The sequence below is a fragment of the Glandiceps talaboti genome, chromosome 15, assembly GCF_964340395.1.
Source record: "Glandiceps talaboti chromosome 15, keGlaTala1.1, whole genome shotgun sequence".
NCBI lineage: Eukaryota > Metazoa > Hemichordata > Enteropneusta > Spengelidae > Glandiceps > Glandiceps talaboti.
In genome coordinates this window covers 4449422-4471558 of record NC_135563.1, presented here as the reverse complement: position 1 = coordinate 4471558, position 22137 = coordinate 4449422, and the positions used below count along the sequence as shown (strand labels likewise).

General features: G+C 34.9%; 1 protein-coding gene across 3 annotated transcripts in view; it reads left to right on the top strand.

Moving 5' to 3' along the window:
* LOC144446157 (cilia- and flagella-associated protein 46-like) overlaps positions 1-22137 on the top strand; it is a 59855-nt gene that overhangs the window by 22189 nt on the left and 15529 nt on the right. For all 3 annotated transcript variants that reach the window (XM_078135889.1, XM_078135887.1, XM_078135886.1), the window contains 31 exons: positions 46-179; positions 852-1064; positions 1588-1810; positions 2472-2621; positions 3186-3296; positions 3544-3728; positions 4143-4274; positions 4957-5125; positions 5837-6007; positions 6604-6674; positions 7607-7682; positions 8283-8390; positions 9068-9227; positions 9717-10048; positions 10315-10539; positions 11453-11518; positions 11937-12085; positions 12949-13047; positions 13356-13506; positions 13992-14090; positions 14638-14799; positions 15378-15580; positions 16425-16515; positions 17074-17298; positions 18172-18318; positions 18594-18664; positions 18962-19040; positions 19407-19493; positions 19895-20068; positions 20767-20856; positions 21641-21730. In XM_078135889.1, coding sequence (XP_077992015.1) covers positions 46-179; positions 852-1064; positions 1588-1810; positions 2472-2621; positions 3186-3296; positions 3544-3728; positions 4143-4274; positions 4957-5125; positions 5837-6007; positions 6604-6674; positions 7607-7682; positions 8283-8390; positions 9068-9227; positions 9717-10048; positions 10315-10539; positions 11453-11518; positions 11937-12085; positions 12949-13047; positions 13356-13506; positions 13992-14090; positions 14638-14799; positions 15378-15580; positions 16425-16515; positions 17074-17298; positions 18172-18318; positions 18594-18664; positions 18962-19040; positions 19407-19493; positions 19895-20068; positions 20767-20856; positions 21641-21730 — 4443 coding nt within the window. The remainder of the gene's footprint in view (positions 1-45; positions 180-851; positions 1065-1587; positions 1811-2471; positions 2622-3185; positions 3297-3543; positions 3729-4142; positions 4275-4956; positions 5126-5836; positions 6008-6603; positions 6675-7606; positions 7683-8282; positions 8391-9067; positions 9228-9716; positions 10049-10314; positions 10540-11452; positions 11519-11936; positions 12086-12948; positions 13048-13355; positions 13507-13991; positions 14091-14637; positions 14800-15377; positions 15581-16424; positions 16516-17073; positions 17299-18171; positions 18319-18593; positions 18665-18961; positions 19041-19406; positions 19494-19894; positions 20069-20766; positions 20857-21640; positions 21731-22137) is intronic.

The window sequence follows — 22137 nt, the reverse complement described above, 5'->3', positions numbered from 1 at the left end:
AAGTAATGACAATTTTGTATGTTTATATATAACTTGACATTGTAGGCACTGATACATCTGTTACGTTCAGAGGGTGTAGAACTCAATAACAAACCAATTCCACCCAAAGATACCAGTAAACATCCTAAAGGCTATATACCCAAGAAACCTGAAGATGACCCCGATTGGATCACTTACTGGTAAGCTGTCTCTAACTGTCTGTATACAATAGTCCTAACCACACATGTGAGTCTTGGGGTCCCAAACTATGAAAATGTTGCCAGTAACTAGAGACACTCAGACAAAACTTTGTCTCTAAGCAGAAATTTACATCAACTACACAAGACTTCTCCCAAAGTGAACTCTGACATTGTTTTGTTAAAATGAGACAATTCAATGTCATGGTTTGAACTTGGGATGAGCTTATACATAGTGATCACAACACATCGTGTTTGTCAACAAACAGAAATAACTCAGCCATGCATATCTGATGACTATCAAACTGAAGTATACAAAAGAATTTTGGGTACATCAGTGTCTTTGTTTTATTCTTTGCTTTTGAGTTCTCTGAGGGATGATTTACTTGTTAGATATTTACAGAATAAATCCGTATTTCTAGTTTTATCACGGTGACTGTTTGATTACTGTTACTTTGAAAACCTTAAATGTGTAATGGCCTTTGAAAGACTCTCTATGTCTGTACCTACTGAATTCAGGATTTCTTACAATTGAGAGATTTTTTAATTTTTTACATTTATTATTAGTAAATTATAAAAATTATGAAAATTTATCAACTGTATAGGTGTGTTTTAACACTCTCCCACAAGGAAAAAATAGTCAGTGTATAAGGGATTGAAACTTGTTATTTGCAGTGAGTGGATACAGTCTCTGTGTACAAACACTACTAGAGGTTTCCTACGAGGTGCAGAACTTGGTGTTGAACTCAATGAACCCTGGATTGTATGCAGTGCTGCTGCCTATGTCTGGAATTATAATAACCATGTACTGACTGATAACAGACATAGAGAACTCATTGCTCCGTTCTCTACATTGTTGGATGCTCTGAAGGTGGTTGGACATGCAGGGTAAGTAATATGATGACAACACTCTATACAAGGGCAAATGTGGCATATTCAGGGTATTTACACAAATGTTTGCAGTGTTCTGTCTGTCTATACTTTAACAAGTCTAGTGAGTGAAAATGCATAAAAAACTTTTAAAAGAGAAATTTGAAAACACCTTTAGTCTTTCAAGAAAGAGGGGGTACATTAGACTGTACAATTAATACGATATTTCTTTTATTTCCATGGCAGAAAATAATTGATGAACAGGTTTTTATGCCTTAGCTTTTTCATATCCATCACAGCACCTAAATTGTCACTACTTTGAACATAAACGTTGTAAAACAAAGTGAAATCAAGGGAAAATCACTTTTTTTGTTGACACATTTGATGTTTTACATATTATGCAAATACAAAGTAAGTCACCTAGTATACAAAAATGCATTTTTCAAGAAACTACTAAATGTTGTAACTACAGTAACTGTATTTTCAATGTGTATTTTTAGGATAGTCTTTCATTAAATTCAACTTGATTGTTTATGTTTAGGGAGACTATATTATTGGTTCAGCTGTGTACAGCATTGGCATATGGCTATGTCAAACCATGGATACCAGCAGCTGTACCAAGAGATGTGGAATCACCTATCAAGACGACATCTGAGAAACCAGCATCTCCCAAAAAACCCAAATCTATTGCCAGTCCTAAATCTAAAGTACAGAGTTTGACTGTCGATCCAGATGGTACTCCTGATATCAAGAAAGCTGTAGAGGTGATTAGACTAAAAACATTCTTTGTGGTTGGCATTCCTATAAACTATTAGCAAACATGATAAATGAATGATTAAAGGAATGTATACAAGGTCAAATTTATTTTAAATTAGTTTATGGAGGTGACTTGTCTAATGATTGTCTCTCGGAATACTGGTCTGGTCATCTTTAAGAGTCAGCCCTGCTGCTTACATATAATCAAGAAAAATTACATTCTTTCCCTTTACAGTTTAAACTATATCAGAGAATGTGTCCTGAATTAATTTATAGAACTATTCTTGCAAACTGTCAGAGAAGGAGCTTGCAGTTTATTTTGTTCATTCAATGTTTTCAAAATGTATTTTGTGTCACTTAACAAATTGACATCAATACAGGATGGTAGACAAAATTGAGTATGCACTAAGAAGCTTGATCATTGAGTTTGTCACATTTTTCAATTTTTTGATAACCAAAAAATTATGTCATAATATTATTCTATATCATATCTGAATATCTGGTAAGCCTGAGAGTTCTATCAGCTTTTAGACAGGATTCAGTATGATTTAGTAAGTGGAATGATGTGAGTGAAACAACCGTACCAGTAACTGCCAAAGACCATAGCATTACAGACTGTTCCCCTTTAATGTCTGGTATTACATGTATATGTCCTATTTACTGTACTAGGTATGTGAATATGCCATAGATGTAACCAATGGCACCAGAATAATGGACATTGTTCCTGTAGCTGTACGTCACCCATTACTACAAATGTGGGTGAGAAGTAAACAACTGATCAGTCAACAAATCCACAGATCACTTGGATGTGAAGATGATGTAAGTTCATATTTTATCATTTTGGTTTTATTATTGAGATTCCTAAAAGGTTTATCAACAAATGAAGTAGCCAGGATATGGGATTGATACATTTCAAATATAAAACACAAATGAGGAATCTCAGAAAGAATACAGAAATGTGTTTCTGACTCACTTTAGAATTGAATACAAGTTAAAAGCCAAGTTCAGAGTGAGATTACAATTTAGGTGTGAAAAACAGTTGTTTGATTGAGTAGAGAAAGAGTCAGTCCAAACAAACAGACTAAAACCACTCATATTAGTTACATGTGATATAGAGATGCCTTGGTTATGTGGATGCAATCCTCCTGTAGTCAAGAGAGTGTAAACGCTGAACGAAGTTGAATGTGTCACCACTTGAGGTTAATTTGCTATCAGAAATACCGTCCTACATAATTACATCAACTATAGCTTATATTAATTCATAATAATAGTACTGTGTCTGTGTTTAATAGCTTACTGATAGTTCATCTGACATTGTCCTAAATGTCTAGCCTACTGCAAACCTACGTTTTAACTATGTTTGTGACTTTTTTACCATGACAGAGTAACGGTGAGGGTCAACGTCCTATGACAAGATGTCTGGTGGCTTCTGAAATGCTGTCATTGAATGGTAAAGGTTTATCAGACTTTAAAGAAGGACCTCCATTGGCTGAGGTAAGCATAACAACGTCTAGAAATGCTGATGGATTGTGAGATACAGAATAGTGATACCTATAAACGTGCATAGCAAAAAGGGGTTTGCTCATTGAAATGGCTTGATTTGACATTCCTGAAAGTTTAGTATTATTTTTTTAAATGAAGACTATCCAATCCATTTTTGTTCTCATTACTACTGCTATAAAATAAATGAAACATTAATCATTTTGTTGTTTTTTGTTTGTTTGTTTGTTTGTTTGTTTAGACTGCTACCATGGTTGGTAATTGTACCTGGTCAGATCCCTTGGTGGAATTACAGATCTGGACAAGACTAACTGAGTTGGCATTTGCAGCCAGAAACCATCAGCTTGTTATGAAATGCTCTGGTAAAGCACTGGACTTTGATGCTGAAAGGAACAACGCTGCTCCTAAAATGAAGAAAATGGACAGGTGGGCTTAACGTCAAAACTATAAAGCCATTACAAATGATGCTCTAAGTCGTATCACAATATGATTGAAGTCCCAAACAATAGTGTGCTCAAAATATCCAAAGTTATCAAATTAATTACGGTTCAATTAAGGTTAAATTGTACACATTTTACCCAGAATTAACCATTACTGTGATAGTAACTCCATTTTCACACACATAGGTATTTTGGTTTAAAAAAAAAGTCACTAGTCTCAAATGGATAAATAAAAACCATTTCAGTATACCTTTTGGTTACTTTTTTGACCAGACTATTTATGTAACTTTAAACCCTGGCGCTTCATACAACAACAAAGTGAAATTTATGTAACTATAGTTGGACTAATCTTGTACTCTTCAACTAACTGTACTTTCACCTATGTCTTTTCTTGATGAAGTCACAAGTACATGGTTCAACAGGAGATGTTAAGCTATGCTAGCTGTCTAATGGGACAGAGTTTGATGGATAACATGCAGGGAAAGAATGCTGTCAGAAGAGCTGCATTAGAAGCATTTGTCAATGCCGCTAGGTGAGAAACATGAAAGTGGAAAATTTCAGATATTTATATTAGATTATTGCATATTGGTGAAGGATTCTAAACATAAAGGTCCCAAGATGCACTCAATTGCTGGAACATCTATTTTGAAACCCAAAAGAATTCATAGTTGCCTGCAGTAGTTTTCAGTACCTGTAGTTCAGTTGAAAATGTACTGTGGAAACTTTCATGTAGTCATTGATATTTGTTAGTGTCTGTAGTCAGCTGGATGGTCACCTGACACAGCTGGATGATCACCTGACACATTTTTTCTCCTCACAGCTTGCAAACTTGGTACATGGATATCATGCGCAGAAATTGATTGGTTGAATAAGCCACATGATGCCTACATTATAATATTGATAGTGTCAAATTATCCAGATGTAGTTGGTTGTATAAGGAAATGTGAGCTATGTGCAAATAAACATCAACATATGATATGCTAAATTTATGCTGATTAGATAACATCATAGATAATCGGGCATGGCCAAAATTACTAAGTTTACAGACTTTGTGAAGAGAACACTTGTCAGGTCCACCAGCCAACCGTACAGAGGCTAAATTTTGTTGCATTAATTTTGTACATTGAAAGAGGGATACATCGGTATGGGTTGACAATATTTACTAATAGCCAACTGTACATCTTATATTGGAAGATTCTTTTATCTCCTACTAGATATGGAAAGTATGCTGACAATTATAAACTTGTCATCACTGCAGCTAGGCATTATTGGAACTCTGCCTTACCACTGGTCAGCGAACCCATTGAAAGACAACTACTGAGACAACCACTAACCATCATACTAGATTGTATTACTGCTACAGTTGGCAAAGTTAAGAAAGTGGTAGGTTAACTTAACTGTCTGTCCGCCATAGAGGGCACTGTTACAACTTACATCGCCATTCCTTGTTGATATTCAATATACACTTTTTCTGCCATAGAGGGCACTGTTATACAGTCAATACTTGCTCCACTTGATCTCAGTTTTGTCATAACTGGAAGACTGCTTCTCATGTACAAATATTTAAGAACAGATTTTTGATCTCAGGTGTTCGCTAGTTGTGCTGTGATTTACAAAGTATTGCAAAGAAAAAAGTAGATTTATTTCCCAAAGTAGGCATTAATATACACTTATTGCCTGGCTATGACTCTGAGGGCACAAGTAGACGTCTATTACCAAGAGAGCTGTTATGTAGCAAAACATTGCCTAAGGCTGAAAGCTGAAGGAAATAGTTTCTTCATAACAGCATGAGGGGTAATATGGTGTCTACTAGTGCCCGATTAAGGCAAGGCAATAAACGTTTTATAACACATCACATTCTTAGGCATGTATTCTTTCTATACTGAAAGCAAAGCCCCAATAAGATTTCCGTGCTACAGGAATATTGCCCTAGGGAAAACAGAACTCGAATAGTGCCCCCTATATGCAAATTAAAGTTACTGTGGGTCAATAGTCCATATCATGTGATACAATCTAAGCCAATCACTGAGGGCTATATGAACTAGATGTGTTGTAATTTAAGTTCTAAGTATTCCTGTTATTTACTACTTCCAGGAGAAGAAAGAGGAAGATGAGGAGACTACAGTAGAAGCAGCACCAGCACCTAGTCTACCATCTATATCAGTAGCATCATCATCGTTGTCTAGGACACCAAGTGATCCGGATGATGATCTAACATTACGTGCTGCTATGTACGGTGTTCTCTTCCAATCATATGCCGATAAGGTCAGTAAATGAGAGATGTTCAACACTGTCTCTGACCAAACTTCAAATCAACTAAGTTCTGTCACACAAACAATTTTTTAAAAAGTTTATTGTAGTCTGATGCGTTCCCATGGAACAACATATTGATAACGTAATCCATATTGAAGCAGTTTCTGTTTACTATTCTGTAATAATCAATTGTTTAGTCTATATAAACTTTAATTTATAATTATTATATTACATATTTTCACTCTTGAATATTATTTGCAGGGGAACAGTTAATACACCAAAACATACTGCACAATTTTTTTTTGTCATTTTATTATTGTAATTAATACATTATGTATATAACAAAGTGAAATGTTATTTTGTCCAAATGCAAACTGGATTGCATATAGTACCTCCATGTTTTTGGGGGTTTTTTGTCACATGGTGTCTGAATTTTGTCCTGAGTGGTTAAATTTTGTGTCATATTCTGTCTTGTATACACATCATACTATAACAAATGTCTGTCTGTCTCTGTCTGACCGATAGTCTGTCTATCTCTGTCTGTTTCTGTCTGGTTTTTTTGTACATTGTTTTAACAGATCATATCTTCATGTTTTGGTTACACACAGGGTCAAATGGAGGAAGGTCTGGTTGCCATGGATAAAGCAGTAGCTGACATGCCAAGAACAAAACATAGACTGTAAGTGTAAAAACAGATTCATAATAATGATATTAATAAACATATATTTTTGAAAAAACAGATACAAAGAACCAAAAATATGATAAAGTGTGTGTAATTATGATTACACTGTGTACACTATCTTGACATAAGGTATATACATTTGTACTAGACATAGGATAACTTTTTAAAAACCCTTCTCAGCTTGTCAAGATCTAGTCTTTGTTATCCAGACTTGATTTCTCACTCTCTCCAGTTTCCCCTACAGAGTCTGGAGAAATGCTTTGTATATAGTAGTAGTACTTCAATATGGCTTTGTGGTTAGATATAAAAAAACAGTTTAAATTTGATGTTTCTTGGTAATCATGTGAAATTTATGTGATGTGAAATCATAAAATTACTTTCCAGAACCCATAGTTTATGAAAATACATCTACCGTATTTCCTCGAGTAGCATGTCCCTTTAACCTGACTCACACAAGTCACAGCATGACCCTTAGTGAAATTACTTATGAAGAAGAGGTGAGAGTAGTGATTAGAGAGGTTTAGATGCACATATTTACATGTGTTCTATACACATAGTATTATTATAGTCAAGTGATTCGTAGCAACCCACAAACTCTATATCAGACGATAACACGTCAAAAGGGCCTGCACAGTAATGCTCCCGTACATGTATGCATTCTAATGTGCATCTAAACCACTCTAATTTCATGATTTGCAAACGTCTGCTATTGTACATGTAACCACAAACCTATCCTACCTTGAGTAAGAGCTTTGCTGTAAATAGATGATCATACATATAAATGAAAAACTGTTTTAGCTGAACACATGTAGCCATATTACGCACTTGGACTCAGACTATTATTTTGCCAAGAATATAGTTGTAAGAATTCAAATGATATCTAGAAATTTCTATTTCACATTATATGATTCATTCATTCAAACTTGTAGGTTGATCTTCAAACATCGAGTGATGGTGAAAGCTAAACTTGGAAGAAATCTACATATGGACATTGCCAAGTTTAAGGTCAGTATGTAAAAATGAATTGTCGAGACATAGACACACATTGTCATGATGTAGAACGAGCAGAGTATATATTCCGTATTTTTTGGTAAACCTGGCTTGTTCATGGTATAATGATCGATATTTTGAATAGCTTTAATTCCCATAAGATGGTTACAAATCACTTGATAATTATTACCCCTGACAAAGACTATATGATGGCCTGGAACAACTCAAAAATACTTCCTTACTGCCCCTAAGCTAGGGTATTTGCCACTTCTAAGCTCATGAATGAAATCTGTCACATACCATAATATGTTCTAAATTTGAAGCAAAAACAATTATTAAAATCCTGCCCAAAGACTTCAGCCAATCAGAATTATGGTTCAACTCTTGCGTAAACACTTTTAGCAATCAATGATTGATTGACAACGATTGTACTGGCCAAGTGCAGATTACAAACAGGTCATTCTAACTTTGTAACCTTTCAACCCATAGGTGTAGCTCTTGATTTGAAAAGTCAAACTTTCTCATATAATAACATGGTCTTGTAATATAAGAAAGTGATGATGTGAACTATAGCTTATTGATGAAACCCTCTTTTATTTCTTAATTCTTTGACAGGATGAGAGTGAAGACTATGTGGCTCACATGTGGCGTAAGGTAGCACTGTGTTCAAAGGACCAACTAGAACAACTAACATCTTATCAGATGGCTATTGAAGCATTATCTGTAAGTTACATTATGATATGATATTTGGTTAGATTTATCATTGATTTTATGGCTACAGTTTGTACATGTGAATTAGTTGATTTGTATTGTTTTAGTCTTTTTTATACTATTAAATGTATCAATACTATTTTCATGCAAATTACTGATAAAGCTGATTACTTAATATATGCATGGTTTAAACTGATTGGTATATTGGAATATACAAAGTTGAAACTGATTGGACAACACATACAAGTTTACAGTTGATTGGTCTACTAATGCTAAATGTTACAGTACTCCACAGTCACTGATCTGTTTCTATATACTTGTTTTGATATCAATCATCTTGCTGATAGGTTGTTTTCTAATCATGTGACAGCATCCGAGATGCTGATTGGTTATCTTGCTAACACCCATGTAGTTGGGCTGTCAGACTCGTGACTATCATCCCTTTGTAAAAGGTGCATGACGTGTGCCCCAAGCGGCAAGTGAGTGACTTTAAAAGTCCCTCATTTCTCACGGCTTTGTAGAGATCTGTTTGAATAAATGTACATGAAGGAAATAGATCATATATACATGTAGGTTGTCAAACTCAAGCTGTATGTAGTTTAAAACAATCTCTTTGTGAAAAGTAAAGAATCATGTTTGTTCATATCTTCTTTTTAAGTTATTTTTTTTATCAATTTATTGATTTACAGTCCAGTGCTAGTGACTGGCAGAAGGTAGATTATCTGTTAGAATTCTCTGAATGGTTATTTGTCAATGAGTTTCCACTACAAGACTGTCTAGATCAGGTGGAGTGGGCTATGGATATCTTATTAAACATGAAAGTAGAAGTTGCCAAGTCTGCTGGATCAGGTAGGTCATGGCTGACTTTTGACGAAAGTCAAGTTAACATAGTGAGAGCATCGTCAGACTAAAGCTAACATAGTATATGCCTCAGAATTTAAACTCTTGCTGTTACTGTATTCAAAACAAAACTGTAACTAAACTATAGCAACACTATAACTCTTTCCCTGTTACAATCAGGGTTCAACATGCACATTTTGAAATGAACCAATTTTAGAATCCAAAATAGCTGCCAAATACTGTGTTAACACAATGGGAAAAAATTAAAAGGAGATTGTTGATTTTCTTGAAAACATGCTGGTGAACTCCCACATTGCTTTTGTCAACATTGTTGGATGGCCACCATTGATGAAAAAGAAGGAGTCTGCTTCTTCATTCACAGTCTTAGTTGCAATTGTAACGATTAATAGCCAACATCATCTTCATTTTGAATGATAACACCTATGATCTGAAGTAGACATATGAAAAATGTTGTTTTTTATTTTCTTGTTTTCACAGCTAAAAGAAAGAGAAGTTCCAAGAAGGGAAAGAAAGTATCGAGACCAGGTTCTGCAGTGCCATCTACTGTAGTTGACACTAAGACTCACACAGAAACTAGTGAAAGTGAAGATGAAGTTAATATTGGTGATTTTATACCAGTAAAGGGAAAAGCTGTCATTGGTGTACCAGTAGCTAACACTGCACTGACTGTAAGAGATCTGATCAATGTCAAACAATTAGACTGTCTTATTAGAGGTCATATCATGTTAGCAAAGATGGCTGGCAAATCATCAATCTACCATGCTGACTATTGTATTGCAGCATATGGATATATCGTTAGACTATGGCAGGTAAGAATACCCTTCAATATTACACTTATGAAAAAGACAAAAGATTGTATAGTTTGGACACTAGGAGTGCTATTCAGGAGCAAGTAGGTGAGGACCACAACTGTTGAGTATGTAGGCCTCCAGTATTCAAGCTATGCTTATTGACAAGGATGTTAACAAAAAGTTGCAAGTTCAAATCATTTTAAGTCTAAAAGTGCCTATTTGTACAGCTGTGTTATTGTAACTGAAAATGCTGATTTTCACACCATCGATATCTTCTTCCATAGGTGTGCTTGCCGTCAGCTGGAAAGGTGATGAAAGAGCTGGCTACCAGACAAGCAACAGAGCAGGCTACTCAATCCAAAGGTTCAGCTAAGGGAAAGAAAGGTAAAGATGGCAAGGGTAAAGAAACAGAAACACCTAGAGACAGAGATAGACCTAAGAGAAAGGGACCACTGGATGCTATGCCTGGACATCCAGAAGACTGGGCTAGCTATGATGTTCCTGATGAGGTGAGACGTCATTGTAATCACCCAGTATTTTTATTTATACTTTTATGATAACCATACCATAAGGAAGTAGAAATTGTTAATTAGTAATAAAATTTCTGCTCACAGAGTCAACAAAATTCTTGGAAGCGAATCCAAAATTTTTTTTATTTTGTTATTTTTGACTCTGTGAGTAGAAATTTCATTACTAAGTATGAACTCAGAGTCCATGAACATTTATTCTCATTGAAATTATTAATTCTTGGATCACGACCAAGGGTTCTAATTACTTATGAGTAATGCTTTGCCTTTTCAAGATGAACTAATGTACTGTACTACATGTACATGTAGTTAAGTGTTTTTTACTGACCTGGTGTGTATATTTCATGATACTATAAGGAAGCCATGCACTAGTGGCAAATGTTTACCAAGATTGTAGCCTTCCACATGGTCTGTAATGGTACAGTTAATGTTAATGCATTTATATCACACATTATGTAGCATTTCCAAGTACATGTTGTACTCTGCAAATTGAACATGGTGGCCTAGGTAGCAAGAATGGTGGTACAGAACACTGGCAATTATTACCTTGGCAAACCAAGAATATTATCACCTGTTATATTTTCTAGTTAGCATCTTTAGGGAGAAAACAATCCATGTTACCAATGTACTGTATAAGATTATTAAAGTCATCACAAACCTAGTAATAGTTATTTCCTTGCAGGGTGTAAGTAGTGATACAGCTGGGTAAAATTAAGGGATAGTTTTTGTTGACTTTAATAACTGATTGAACTCATACCAGTTATGTATAGAGTAAAAGCTGACTATAATAAATTTCCACACATCATAACTCCAAACCGATCCCTGTGATGTCAAAAACTTTTGAAGAAGAAATAAATACTTGTGTTATAATTTAATTTGTTACTTGTCTTTTCAGATAAGGGAAGCTTTCAAGGAAGACCATAGTGCCCAGGGTTTGAACAAAGAAAACTTACTGAAACCCGTAAGTATTGCTGTAATATTCTAACCATTTCATACCGGTACATATTCAGAAAGCATCACAACCAACAAACCAAAGACAAGCCAACCAAAATATATACATCAAATTCAGATACTTTACTCCTTTAGAATGCGATTAGTTATGTGAAGAAATTAAGTAAAGAATTACAATATATATAGATTAGATTTCAAAATGCTAAAAAAAGGTGGGTTTTTTTTAGAATTATTACCATGTGAAAGCATTTACTAGATATTAGGATTTTAGACCAGTATTTGGTATCTTGGAAATAAATTCATATGGTTGAAAAGCTGTCTCTGCCATAACCCCACCTCATCTCCACCCCCACACCACACCCTGTAACCATACATTCCCTAAAATCTCTATTCATATTCTTTACAAACATATAATGTTTTCTTTACAGATGTTAACAATGTACTATCTGGATGAACTAAACACAGAGTTACATGAGTTAGGATTTACTCACCTGTGTCTACCTGTCCTTGCATTGGCTGAAACTATTGCACATGACACTGTGGAATCCAAGACTATGGCCACTATCTATCATCTCAAGTATGTATCTCTAATACTGTATTACTAGGTTTTCAGTTTCATTTATGATAATGTATTGTTGTCGTCAGTGATTCACCAATCAGTTAACTTTCAAGTCATTTTAGTTATTTCTACAGTAGACTTGTATAATATTTCTCAAATGATATAAGTTGAACAAAACTGGTCTTTACATTTGAGAGATTAGTGTACTTTATCCTTGACATAATGTAGTGGTTTTATTTCAGTTGATGTACTTGTTTATTAATTGAGAGGCAGACAGCCAAGTGCCTCCTTGACTTGTCCACAGACTTAAGGGCTTGTGGGTTGGTCCATCTGGCTAGCTGGCTGGCTTAGTGCTCAAGTGCCTTACTGACTGTTTGCCCCACGAGCTGGCTGACTTACTGCCTGTTGGCTGGTTGACTGATGAACTAATAAACTATTGATTGACCGGTTAATTAGCTAGCTGGCTGGCTGACTGGCTGAGTGATTGAGTGACTGACTGACTGAATAACTAGCTGACTGACTAATTAACTACCTGGCTGGCTGACATACTGCCTATTGACTGGTTGATTAAGGAACTAATAAACTATCAATTGACTGACTAACTAACTAGTTGACTGACTGACTGACTAACTAACTAGCTGACTAACTAACTAGCTGGCTGGCTGGCTGCGCTGAAAAAATGTGCAATGAATTCCTACTTTTGCTTTAAACTTTTCAATAAAATAATCAAACGGTGTGTGTGTGTGTGTGTGTGTGTGTGTGTGTGTGTGTGTGTGTGTGTGTGTGTGTGTGTGTATTGGTAATAACTGAATTTAGAATTAAAATTATACAGTCAAATGATGCAAGTGGATTTGAATGGCTTATATTTTGATGAACACTAGGTCTATGGAGATGTGTCAAGAACTGAATCTTCCAACAGCTGTCAAATATCATGAAATATTGATAGGTGATATCTCTATCAGTGAAGAGGAACAAGCCAGGTTTGTTACTGTCTAGTATTATCTTGTCACTATAGTGTACTCATTGATTTGATGAGAAGCAGTTGCCATATATTGGGTGGTGTGTAAGGAATGACTCCATTTTTGAAGATAGAAATTTCAAAACTTTTTTTTTTTTAAATGACAGACTAATGACTGCTTCATCATCATTATATAACTGTAATTGTCACTGTAAGAATACCACTAACAAAATTTGTGCATGTGATAGATCACTAGTATTAGTTTGAATTCCAATTTTAAGTCCATATCCACTATGACCATGACAGTGATTTCCCATTTTTTTCTTTCAGATCAAGAGAGGAGATTGCCAAATGGAAAGAAAAACAGGTCCAAGTTACAAAGGAAGAAAAAAGGGTCCAAGAGTCCCAGAAACACATCACTTTTGAAGATAGTTCCAAGAAATTCAAAAAATCTAGGGTTTTCACACCTCCAGACCAAAAGGTACAGTATAATAATATACTACATTGTATTAAGCATGAAATCTACAAAGTGTATAAATTTATCTTATAAAGGTAGTCTTGGGGACAAATTTCCATGAAAATCAAAGTTCTTCAATTCTCTCTAAACTTTGCCTTATGAATCAAAGGTTTGTTCCTGGTTCTTTTGAACAATAAAAGAAATCTATGGGTTCACCATCTTGTTTTCAAGAAAATCATCAATCTTTGATTTTCCCATAAGAGTTAACTCAGTATTTGGCAGCCATATTGGATTCTAAAATGACTAAATTTTTATATAATTTTGAACTTTATTTCAAAAATTTGTGTGGTGACCCAAGGTTTTGTTCATTTTATATTTAAGTTTAGAGTTTCTTTCAGGGGCACTTTCTACATTAATGTACATTATGGTAATAATTGAAGCAGGGAACTATCCCGGGTCAATGTGTATATTTAATCTAGTTATTTTATTATTATCATTACTATTTACAGACAAATCTGAAGGAATCTGTCAAAGGTTTAAGTAAACACCTGAGTGGTCTAAATCTGAGAGAAATGTGGACAGAGGGAGCTAAAGTCCTGATCCAACTTGTAAGTATAAATTAATCAGTTTTATTTCAGCCAACCTTTTACATTAATCAGAAAGATATTTGGTGGGTTTAAAAAACAATAGTTTGTTTGTCATTAATACCACAGTAAATTTACATATTGTTGGTGGCCTAGCAGTTAAACCATGTCTTGCTTTGTAACACTGTGGTTGGGATTCAAGCTCAGGTCAGGGTTTTACTTAAATTTGCCATGCTGTATTAAGTTAAAAGAATGTCGTTCAGTTTGACTAACCAACAACGCAAGCGTTCCCAGGCACTCTACTTTTCTCCTTTGCTACATTGAACCCATAAGTTCTGTCATCCTTTTTGGTGAAAAATAAAAAAAAAAAAAAATGAATTATAAGGGACAGCTCTCAATAGACTTCTTGGGAGACAAGCACTGATATGCACTATCCAGTATAAATAATGATTATTATTAATGTCATATATAACAAAATACATATTATTCATATTTTGAAGTAGTTTTAATAACCATGAAATGTTTTCCTTTGATTGTGTTTTAATATTCTTCATAATTGTACTTTTGACAGGGTCATTACCAAGTAGGTCGTCAGATGTTACATGAAGCCTTGTTATCAGCTGAGGCGTTTGATGACAAACCTCTGAAGGCCATCATTCTCCAAACCCTAGCTCAGCTGTCCTATCAAGAAGCCAATCATGGTCAGGTCATTGAACTCTTGACAGAGGCACAGGTCAGTAACTGACATCATGCAACTAGCTGTTTTACAGTAACTGTTATACTGCAAGAGTTTGTTGTCAATCTTTTGTACTTCCATTCAATATGGTTTTGTTCTTCAATTATGAAACTAGAGGGTGATCGGTAGAGTGCATAGCAAAATTACTTACTCCAAAACTGAGGAATGAAGTATCCAAAACAAAACCAAGGAAGGGCGCCCTCAAGGATTTGAGCCTTAGTGGCTGATGCTAGGAATGCTATCATGGCTTCACTCAAATCTTTACTAAATTCCAGATCTGGAATCAGATCTACACAAACATTTATATATATTTGATCCTAGTCTCATCAGCAATATTTACATGATACCCAGCTAACAGACAGACAGACAAACAGGCAGACAGACAGACAAACAGACAGACAGACAGACAGACAGACAGACAGACAGACAGACAGACAGACAGAGTGAAAACATAACTTCTGTCCACCCTTGTTGGTGGTGGTGGTAACCAGTTTATGAAGAGCAGCAATTTATAGTATTTTCAGCCTATTTGTGTTATTTCACAATATTCACCTGTTTTTACATTTTTATTTCAGAAACTACCATGTGATGAGTTGTTTTGGCTGAAATCAACTCTACTCTTAGTAGAAGCCACCCTTGGTGATATGGAGAGTAAAGATCGATATAACAAAGCCAGGGCCATTTTACTTAGAGCTATTGTAGTATTTAGTGAGATTGCACCGTTAAGACCCAATAAGATGTCAACTATTGTATATGTACAAGCTATGTTAGAAGCAAAGTAAGTGTACACCATTTAGTAAACCATAGAGATGATCATCTTATCTCAGTAAGATTTTTGCCGAATCAGACATCATTCTGTTTCTGTTACTAGGAATAACATTACCTTCTTGGAGTCTAGTTTGAAGCAACTACATTACAATAGCTTTAGTCTGAATCTTTCAGATGTCTTCAGCATAATGACACTAAGCAATCTGGTCAGGTGATGCCATAGATGAGTCATCTGACAGTAGACTATTGTAACCACAATCTTGGTTTAGGGACGGTCAATGTTCATGGATTTCAATAGATTCGCATATTTTTCTGAACCAGTATTTATGAAATTATGCATCAGACTTTTGAGTTGTCTGGTGTAAAGGTGTGTCCTAGGATCCTGTAGGTTTCAAAGGTTTCCCCACAGCTGTAAGTGTTCCTTTCTGTCATTGGTGCTCCTTTGAGCAGATACTGAATGATATTATAGTCTCATCAATGTATGTATTCTATGTCAAAGTCTACATATTTAAAAGATGTAGATGCCACGGTATTCCTATATAGTTAAAAGTCTGATCTTTTTGGCATATGACTTGGTTTCTGATGGTGTTGTATGGTTTGAAGTATGTATTATAAGAAGTGTTTATTGAAGATCTTGTTCATATTTCTGACATGCCGTGAGTGTATTGAAGTACATGTAGTTGGTTCACACTAGACCCCAGAAAGGTAACTTCATTTCTACTTATAGAGTCCAATATCAATTTCTATTCTACCATTTTTTTTGTTAACTGGCTTCTATGGTAAATGTATTGAAATCTAATCTGTATGCTACCCAGCACTAACCATAGATGACTGCTATTGTCTTTTCTCTCTAGGTATGCCTCTATCCAAGTAAGCCATGTACTGGATGAAAGTGGTGATACCATGAAGAGTAAAGCCAATAAGGAACTAATGACAGCCTGTCAGGTAAGGACTGTACATATGTTCATATACAGACTTGATGTAGCTTAGAATCAGTGCTTTTCTTCTGTTTAAAGTACATCTATGAGTATTATGAAAATTTAACAAATCGTGGAGTTGTGAGAATTAAATTTAGATTGAACCCCAAAAGACGAGGTTATAGAAGTTTTCATAAATGACATTGCAATGTGCAAATTCTTAAAAAATTATTGCATACCTATGATATGCAAATGAGGGTGTGATTGTTCGTTGTGCACAATAGCATGTAATCACACAGTGTCAATTTTACAAGAATTTACTGTTTTGGATTAACATATTTTAATAATAACAGAAAATCATGCCATGTGAGTTCCAGTGTGAGTACTCAGGGGTATTTGCACTCGTGCTTGCAGTGTTTTCTGCTGCACTTTTACTCGCTATGCTTATGAAAGTATGAACACAACGAACACTGCAAGCACTTGTGGAAATACCCCAAGTATGTCACATTTGCATTCATGCATCATGGGGGTTCTGTGATATTAGTTCACTTGGCCTATGTACTAATACATCAATATCTGATTACAGAGACTCCAAAAAAGTGCAGACCAACTCCTCCAGAATGGCTACCACAGAGAAGCCATCAAGGTACTACAACAACATGCTGGTGTGCTACGATTATTTGCCTGTGATAGTCTGGAGAAGGAGCAACAACATGGTTTCTTGTTACAAGCAAAGATGATCTTACAAAAAGCTGTTGGCGTTGGAGATGAAATGTTACAAGATATTATAACATTGTCATCATTTCAAGAGGTATGTTTTAAGTGACGTCCAGAGTATCTGACAGTTATGCAACCATATCAAATAAATATCAGTAGCCCATCACTACAGTAAACAGACATAGCTATTAAAATCAATAATTTGGTTCCTAAAAACATTGAAACAGGTTTGACAATATTAAGACAGACTCCTTTTAATTCAATCTTATATCAAGATTTCTGGATTTATTCGGACATATAAAGATCATTATTATTATTATTATTTTTTATGGCGACCTAGAAGTGTTAGTCTTGCAGTAAGCCCTCAGATCTGCACTCAAAAGGTTGCCTAACAAAAGGCAAGGGTGACAGTATCTCTGGTGCTGGCAAGCCCTAGACAGCACCACTGGTGCTATTTCAAGTTAGCTGAATTGCCAGAGCATCTAACTGCTCGACTTTTAATGTGAGCTGATTTAAATGATGAATGATGGTAAAGAAATCAGTTGTGATTGACCATCATTTGTGCAACAAATTAGAACTGTATAACAACAAAGACAACGGCATAAAATCTAACCTCAGTGGCATCCCATCTGAACATTTTAGTAGATATACAAAACCTGTAAGTCTTTTGTGTAAGTTGTCAATATGCAGCAAACTATCAAAAAATACTTAGATGTCATTCCCCTATATATTTCTTTATTCAGCCAAGAAAAATACTAGTGACCTAAGGGGTCTTAACATATTTCATATTTTTTTGAAATTTTATATTTTTTGTTCTAAATGACTCGTGCATGGTATAATACACATTGTACACTTTAGGTTGCCATAGATACTGATGAGTCTTATCAGACAAGAAATATGTTATCTAATGTTTTAGGCAGTTCATACTTAGTTTGGTTTTTTTCATTTTTCTTTTCTTGTGTAATAGATGCGTACCATAAGCCTACCATTACAGCGTGAGGTGGCTGATATCAAGATAGCATACTCAGAACTGTTGATTGATATGTTTGTTATCTATGCTAATGAGAAGAGACAACAACAATTATCAGAAGCCAGGAAAGCCTCCATTATCAAGGTGTGTGTGCAATCCTATATGGAACTTATAGTAACTTGCCTCCAGCTCACAGTTATTACCAGAAAAATGACCTCTCGCAGCAAGATATGGAACGGCATTTGAGAAATAACATGTACTTACATGTATTTCGTCCATACCACACCTCATGTACAAGTACACAGGAAAGAAATTGATGACATGCAACATAAGAGTAGATGAATATATTGATATTGTTAAGTCTTTGGATTAATGTTATTGATGTGTAATGGTGTGGCTTTGGTTATTATTGTTTATAGACTGTTGAGGAGTTTGTGTCGGCAACACCAAACTTTACCGCTGTAGAGAAGGAGTGGCAAGAGATGGCAAGGTTAGTGAATGCTACAACATACATGTGTGTGTTTTATATCATAGAACAATCAGGAACTGTTGAAAAAGACAACTTATACGACAACATAATGATGTTGGTGTTGCTATGATTTCACATTTCTGTACATGACAGTTGATAACATATTAGCTAATTAGCCATGTGTTAATTTCATTTTGTTGTGTACTTTCTCACAAGAAATCAACACTGATGTTGTATATTTCAGGGTTTTTTATCAATTCCCTAGTAAATTAACATTGATATTGTATATTCCTAATTTTCTTTCTATTTTTTCTTCAGTTCCTTAGGAGAGACTGCATTGTTACAGTTAACCAGTGCCCATAACTTATCTGGTACAATAAGTGAACTCAAAGCTAAGGTAAAATTTCTGTTTTATTTTTTTTTCCCAAGAGATTATAGACAACAGTTAGTTAAAGCATTGTTGGTAGACATTTGATCTGTCATCTCTAGTTTTATGATGAATTCAATATTCAGTGACTGACTGACTAACAATGGTGAACTTTGAACATGTGCTGTAAAAATACTAGGTGTTCACAATGAAAAACTTACCATGCAAGGTTACTTCAGATTCCATAGTTCCGTCTACCGACACATGGATTTGTAACTATTCACTGGGTCAGTGATCAAGCTAAGAGACAGAGATAAAAAGCAAGACAACCTGATTAAAACTCAGTCAACAATTGCATTGTAGGAAGAAAAACATTTTGTTTTGTTTACTTTTCAGAGTTTATACAACCTTGGTAGATGCCTACGTATGTTAGGAGTTCATATAGCTCCAGATCCTGCAGCACAGTGGGATGTATATGACATGGTAAGATATGACATTCAGACTAAGTCGTTGTTTGATAATCTTTGTTTTGTGATGTTTTCTGTCATTTCAATAGTTGAACAATATGAGGACATAAACCTGAATCAGACAGTGAACCTGTACATTGCAAGTGATAAAACCGCTAGCAGGTTGGGTGTAAATATTTTAGATGAAAGGTGTGATCAATAATTTTAGTCTTTGGCAATTGATTAGTACCCAGGTACAATATCTACTATCAACATCCACCTACTAGGAAGGTCCCATTTATTACCAAAATGATAGCTTTTCATCAATTTATTTGAACTTTGAAAATTAGCCCTTTGAAATATATTTGGCATACAAATGCCATTTTTTATCATCCAGCCAAATCTCAGACTTGTTTGTCACTTTCTTGATATTTACAGAATCTGACAGCTAGTGATGGCCAACAAGCCACTACAGCTGATAAGACAGTACCAGCTACAATAGCTGGTGATGGTAGTGTAGATGGTGATGGTGAACCAACGGAGGAGACTGGGGATGTAGATGCTGATAATAACCAACCTAGTAAATATACCAAGATGGCAGAAAAAATCAAGGTATGACTTGCTTTGGCTGTGAGAGCACCTTGCAGTTGTCACATGAAGTTATGTTATAGAAGATGCATGACTTTGGTAACTACATGCAGCTAAACCTCCCTAATAATTGACCCAGTAAATCTGCATTTAGTAGACTGATTAAAAACCTTAACTCAAGAACCCTAAGACACAGAAATACATCTTTAATTATGGTATTGTCAAGTAGGTATATACATGTACTGACCAAAAATGTTCATCAGCTTGGTAGATAAAATGATTTACAAAAGTTATAATGCACATTGTCAATCAGTTCAAAGTTTTTGTCTTGAGTTTTCAACCTATCTTGGTTGATGATCCTCATCAGAATGACAAATTCCATAGTTACAGCTGACCTACAATTAGCTGATCATACCGCCACCTAGTGGTCAGCTATAACTATGGAATTTGTCATTCTAATGATGAGGACCATCAGCCAAGACAGATTGAAAGTTCAATGCTAAAAACTTTGCACTGGAATGTGTGTTCTAACCTTTGTTAATCATTGGTATAGACTATTGGTATTAATTAGTCGGTGCCAATTTTAGAATTATGAAGTATCTATACTATACATTTATATTGATTATAGAAGTGAGGTAATTAACAATCAACAATATCAAATGTGAATAACTTTCATTTTGTAGAATTTTACTTACAAATATTATGTGTTTTGATTTTTTCAGAGTGACCAAGCATTATGTGATCACTATTTGGCTCAAGCAAGTGAAGTACTAAGTCAGTGTGTACAACTTGCATTACAGAAAGGTCTTACTGTAAGTTGACAGCATTTCTTGTTTGTGAGATCTTATTTTACAAAGTATTGGTTTGACATTTTCAAAGGGAAACATAAATAGAACTCACTCACATGATGCATTTCAGAGACTAATTTCCCTAAGATCAAAATTGTTTAAATCTCTCCAAACATCACAGTATGAGAGTTTGATCCAGGCCCTTTGAAATAATAAACACATTTTTGGGTTCATCTTGTTTTCAAGGAAATCACCAAACTGTTATTTTCCACTAAAGTTAAGACATTAATCTGTCATCATATTGGATTCTAAAATAACTAAATTTATTTATTTCAAAAATTTGTCAGGAGTTTTCTTGAACTAAGTAACAGCAAAAAATTTACAGAGTTTTTTCCAAGGCACATTCTACGGTAATATCAAACATTGCAAAATGAAAACTTGTTCCTTGTCATGTAGAAATAATAATAGATATTTGTTGGGTTTACTATCAAGGAAATCAATTTATCACACAGTATCCAAGGCCATTTTGAATCCAAAAATTTGTAATATTGATATCAGTTTGACATCTTGTGATGACTCCTGTTTTCTCTCTCTTGATTTTAACTGAATATTTTCTTGAGTAAGGTAACAGAGCAAACATTTAGTAATTTTTCATGTAAAAAAATAAAATTTTAAGGGCATTGCTAATTTTGAGAAAATTGTGAACATGTTATATTCAATTATTCAATTTATCAAAAACACAGCTAGGTTAGATTTGAGGTGAGACCCAATGTTAAATTTCTGTTATCATTTGTATTGTTATGTCTAGGAGATAGTGTCTGCAGCAGCCTTAGAGATGGTAGAAGTGTGTGGTCAGTTTGACCCACCTACTGCATCACAGTATCTGGCTATCTATCAGGTAAGTATTATGTTAATACACTTCAAAAACTCACTAATAGTAGTGAAATCCATTGGCCTTTTCTAGATGTGTGGAATATATCATATGTAGTACTTTAATATCACATCACAGCATATCATAGCAATGAGAGCATATCACATCACATGACATACTTCATGTCACATCACATGACATACTTCATGTCATATCACATCATATCATAGCATATCATAGCAATGAGAGCATATCACATCATCACATACTTCATGTCACATCACATCACATACTTCATGTCACATCACATGACATACTTCATATCACATCATCACATACTTCATGTCACATCACATCACATACTTCATGTCACATCACATGACATACTTCATGTCACATCACATCACATACTTCATGTCACATCACATGACATA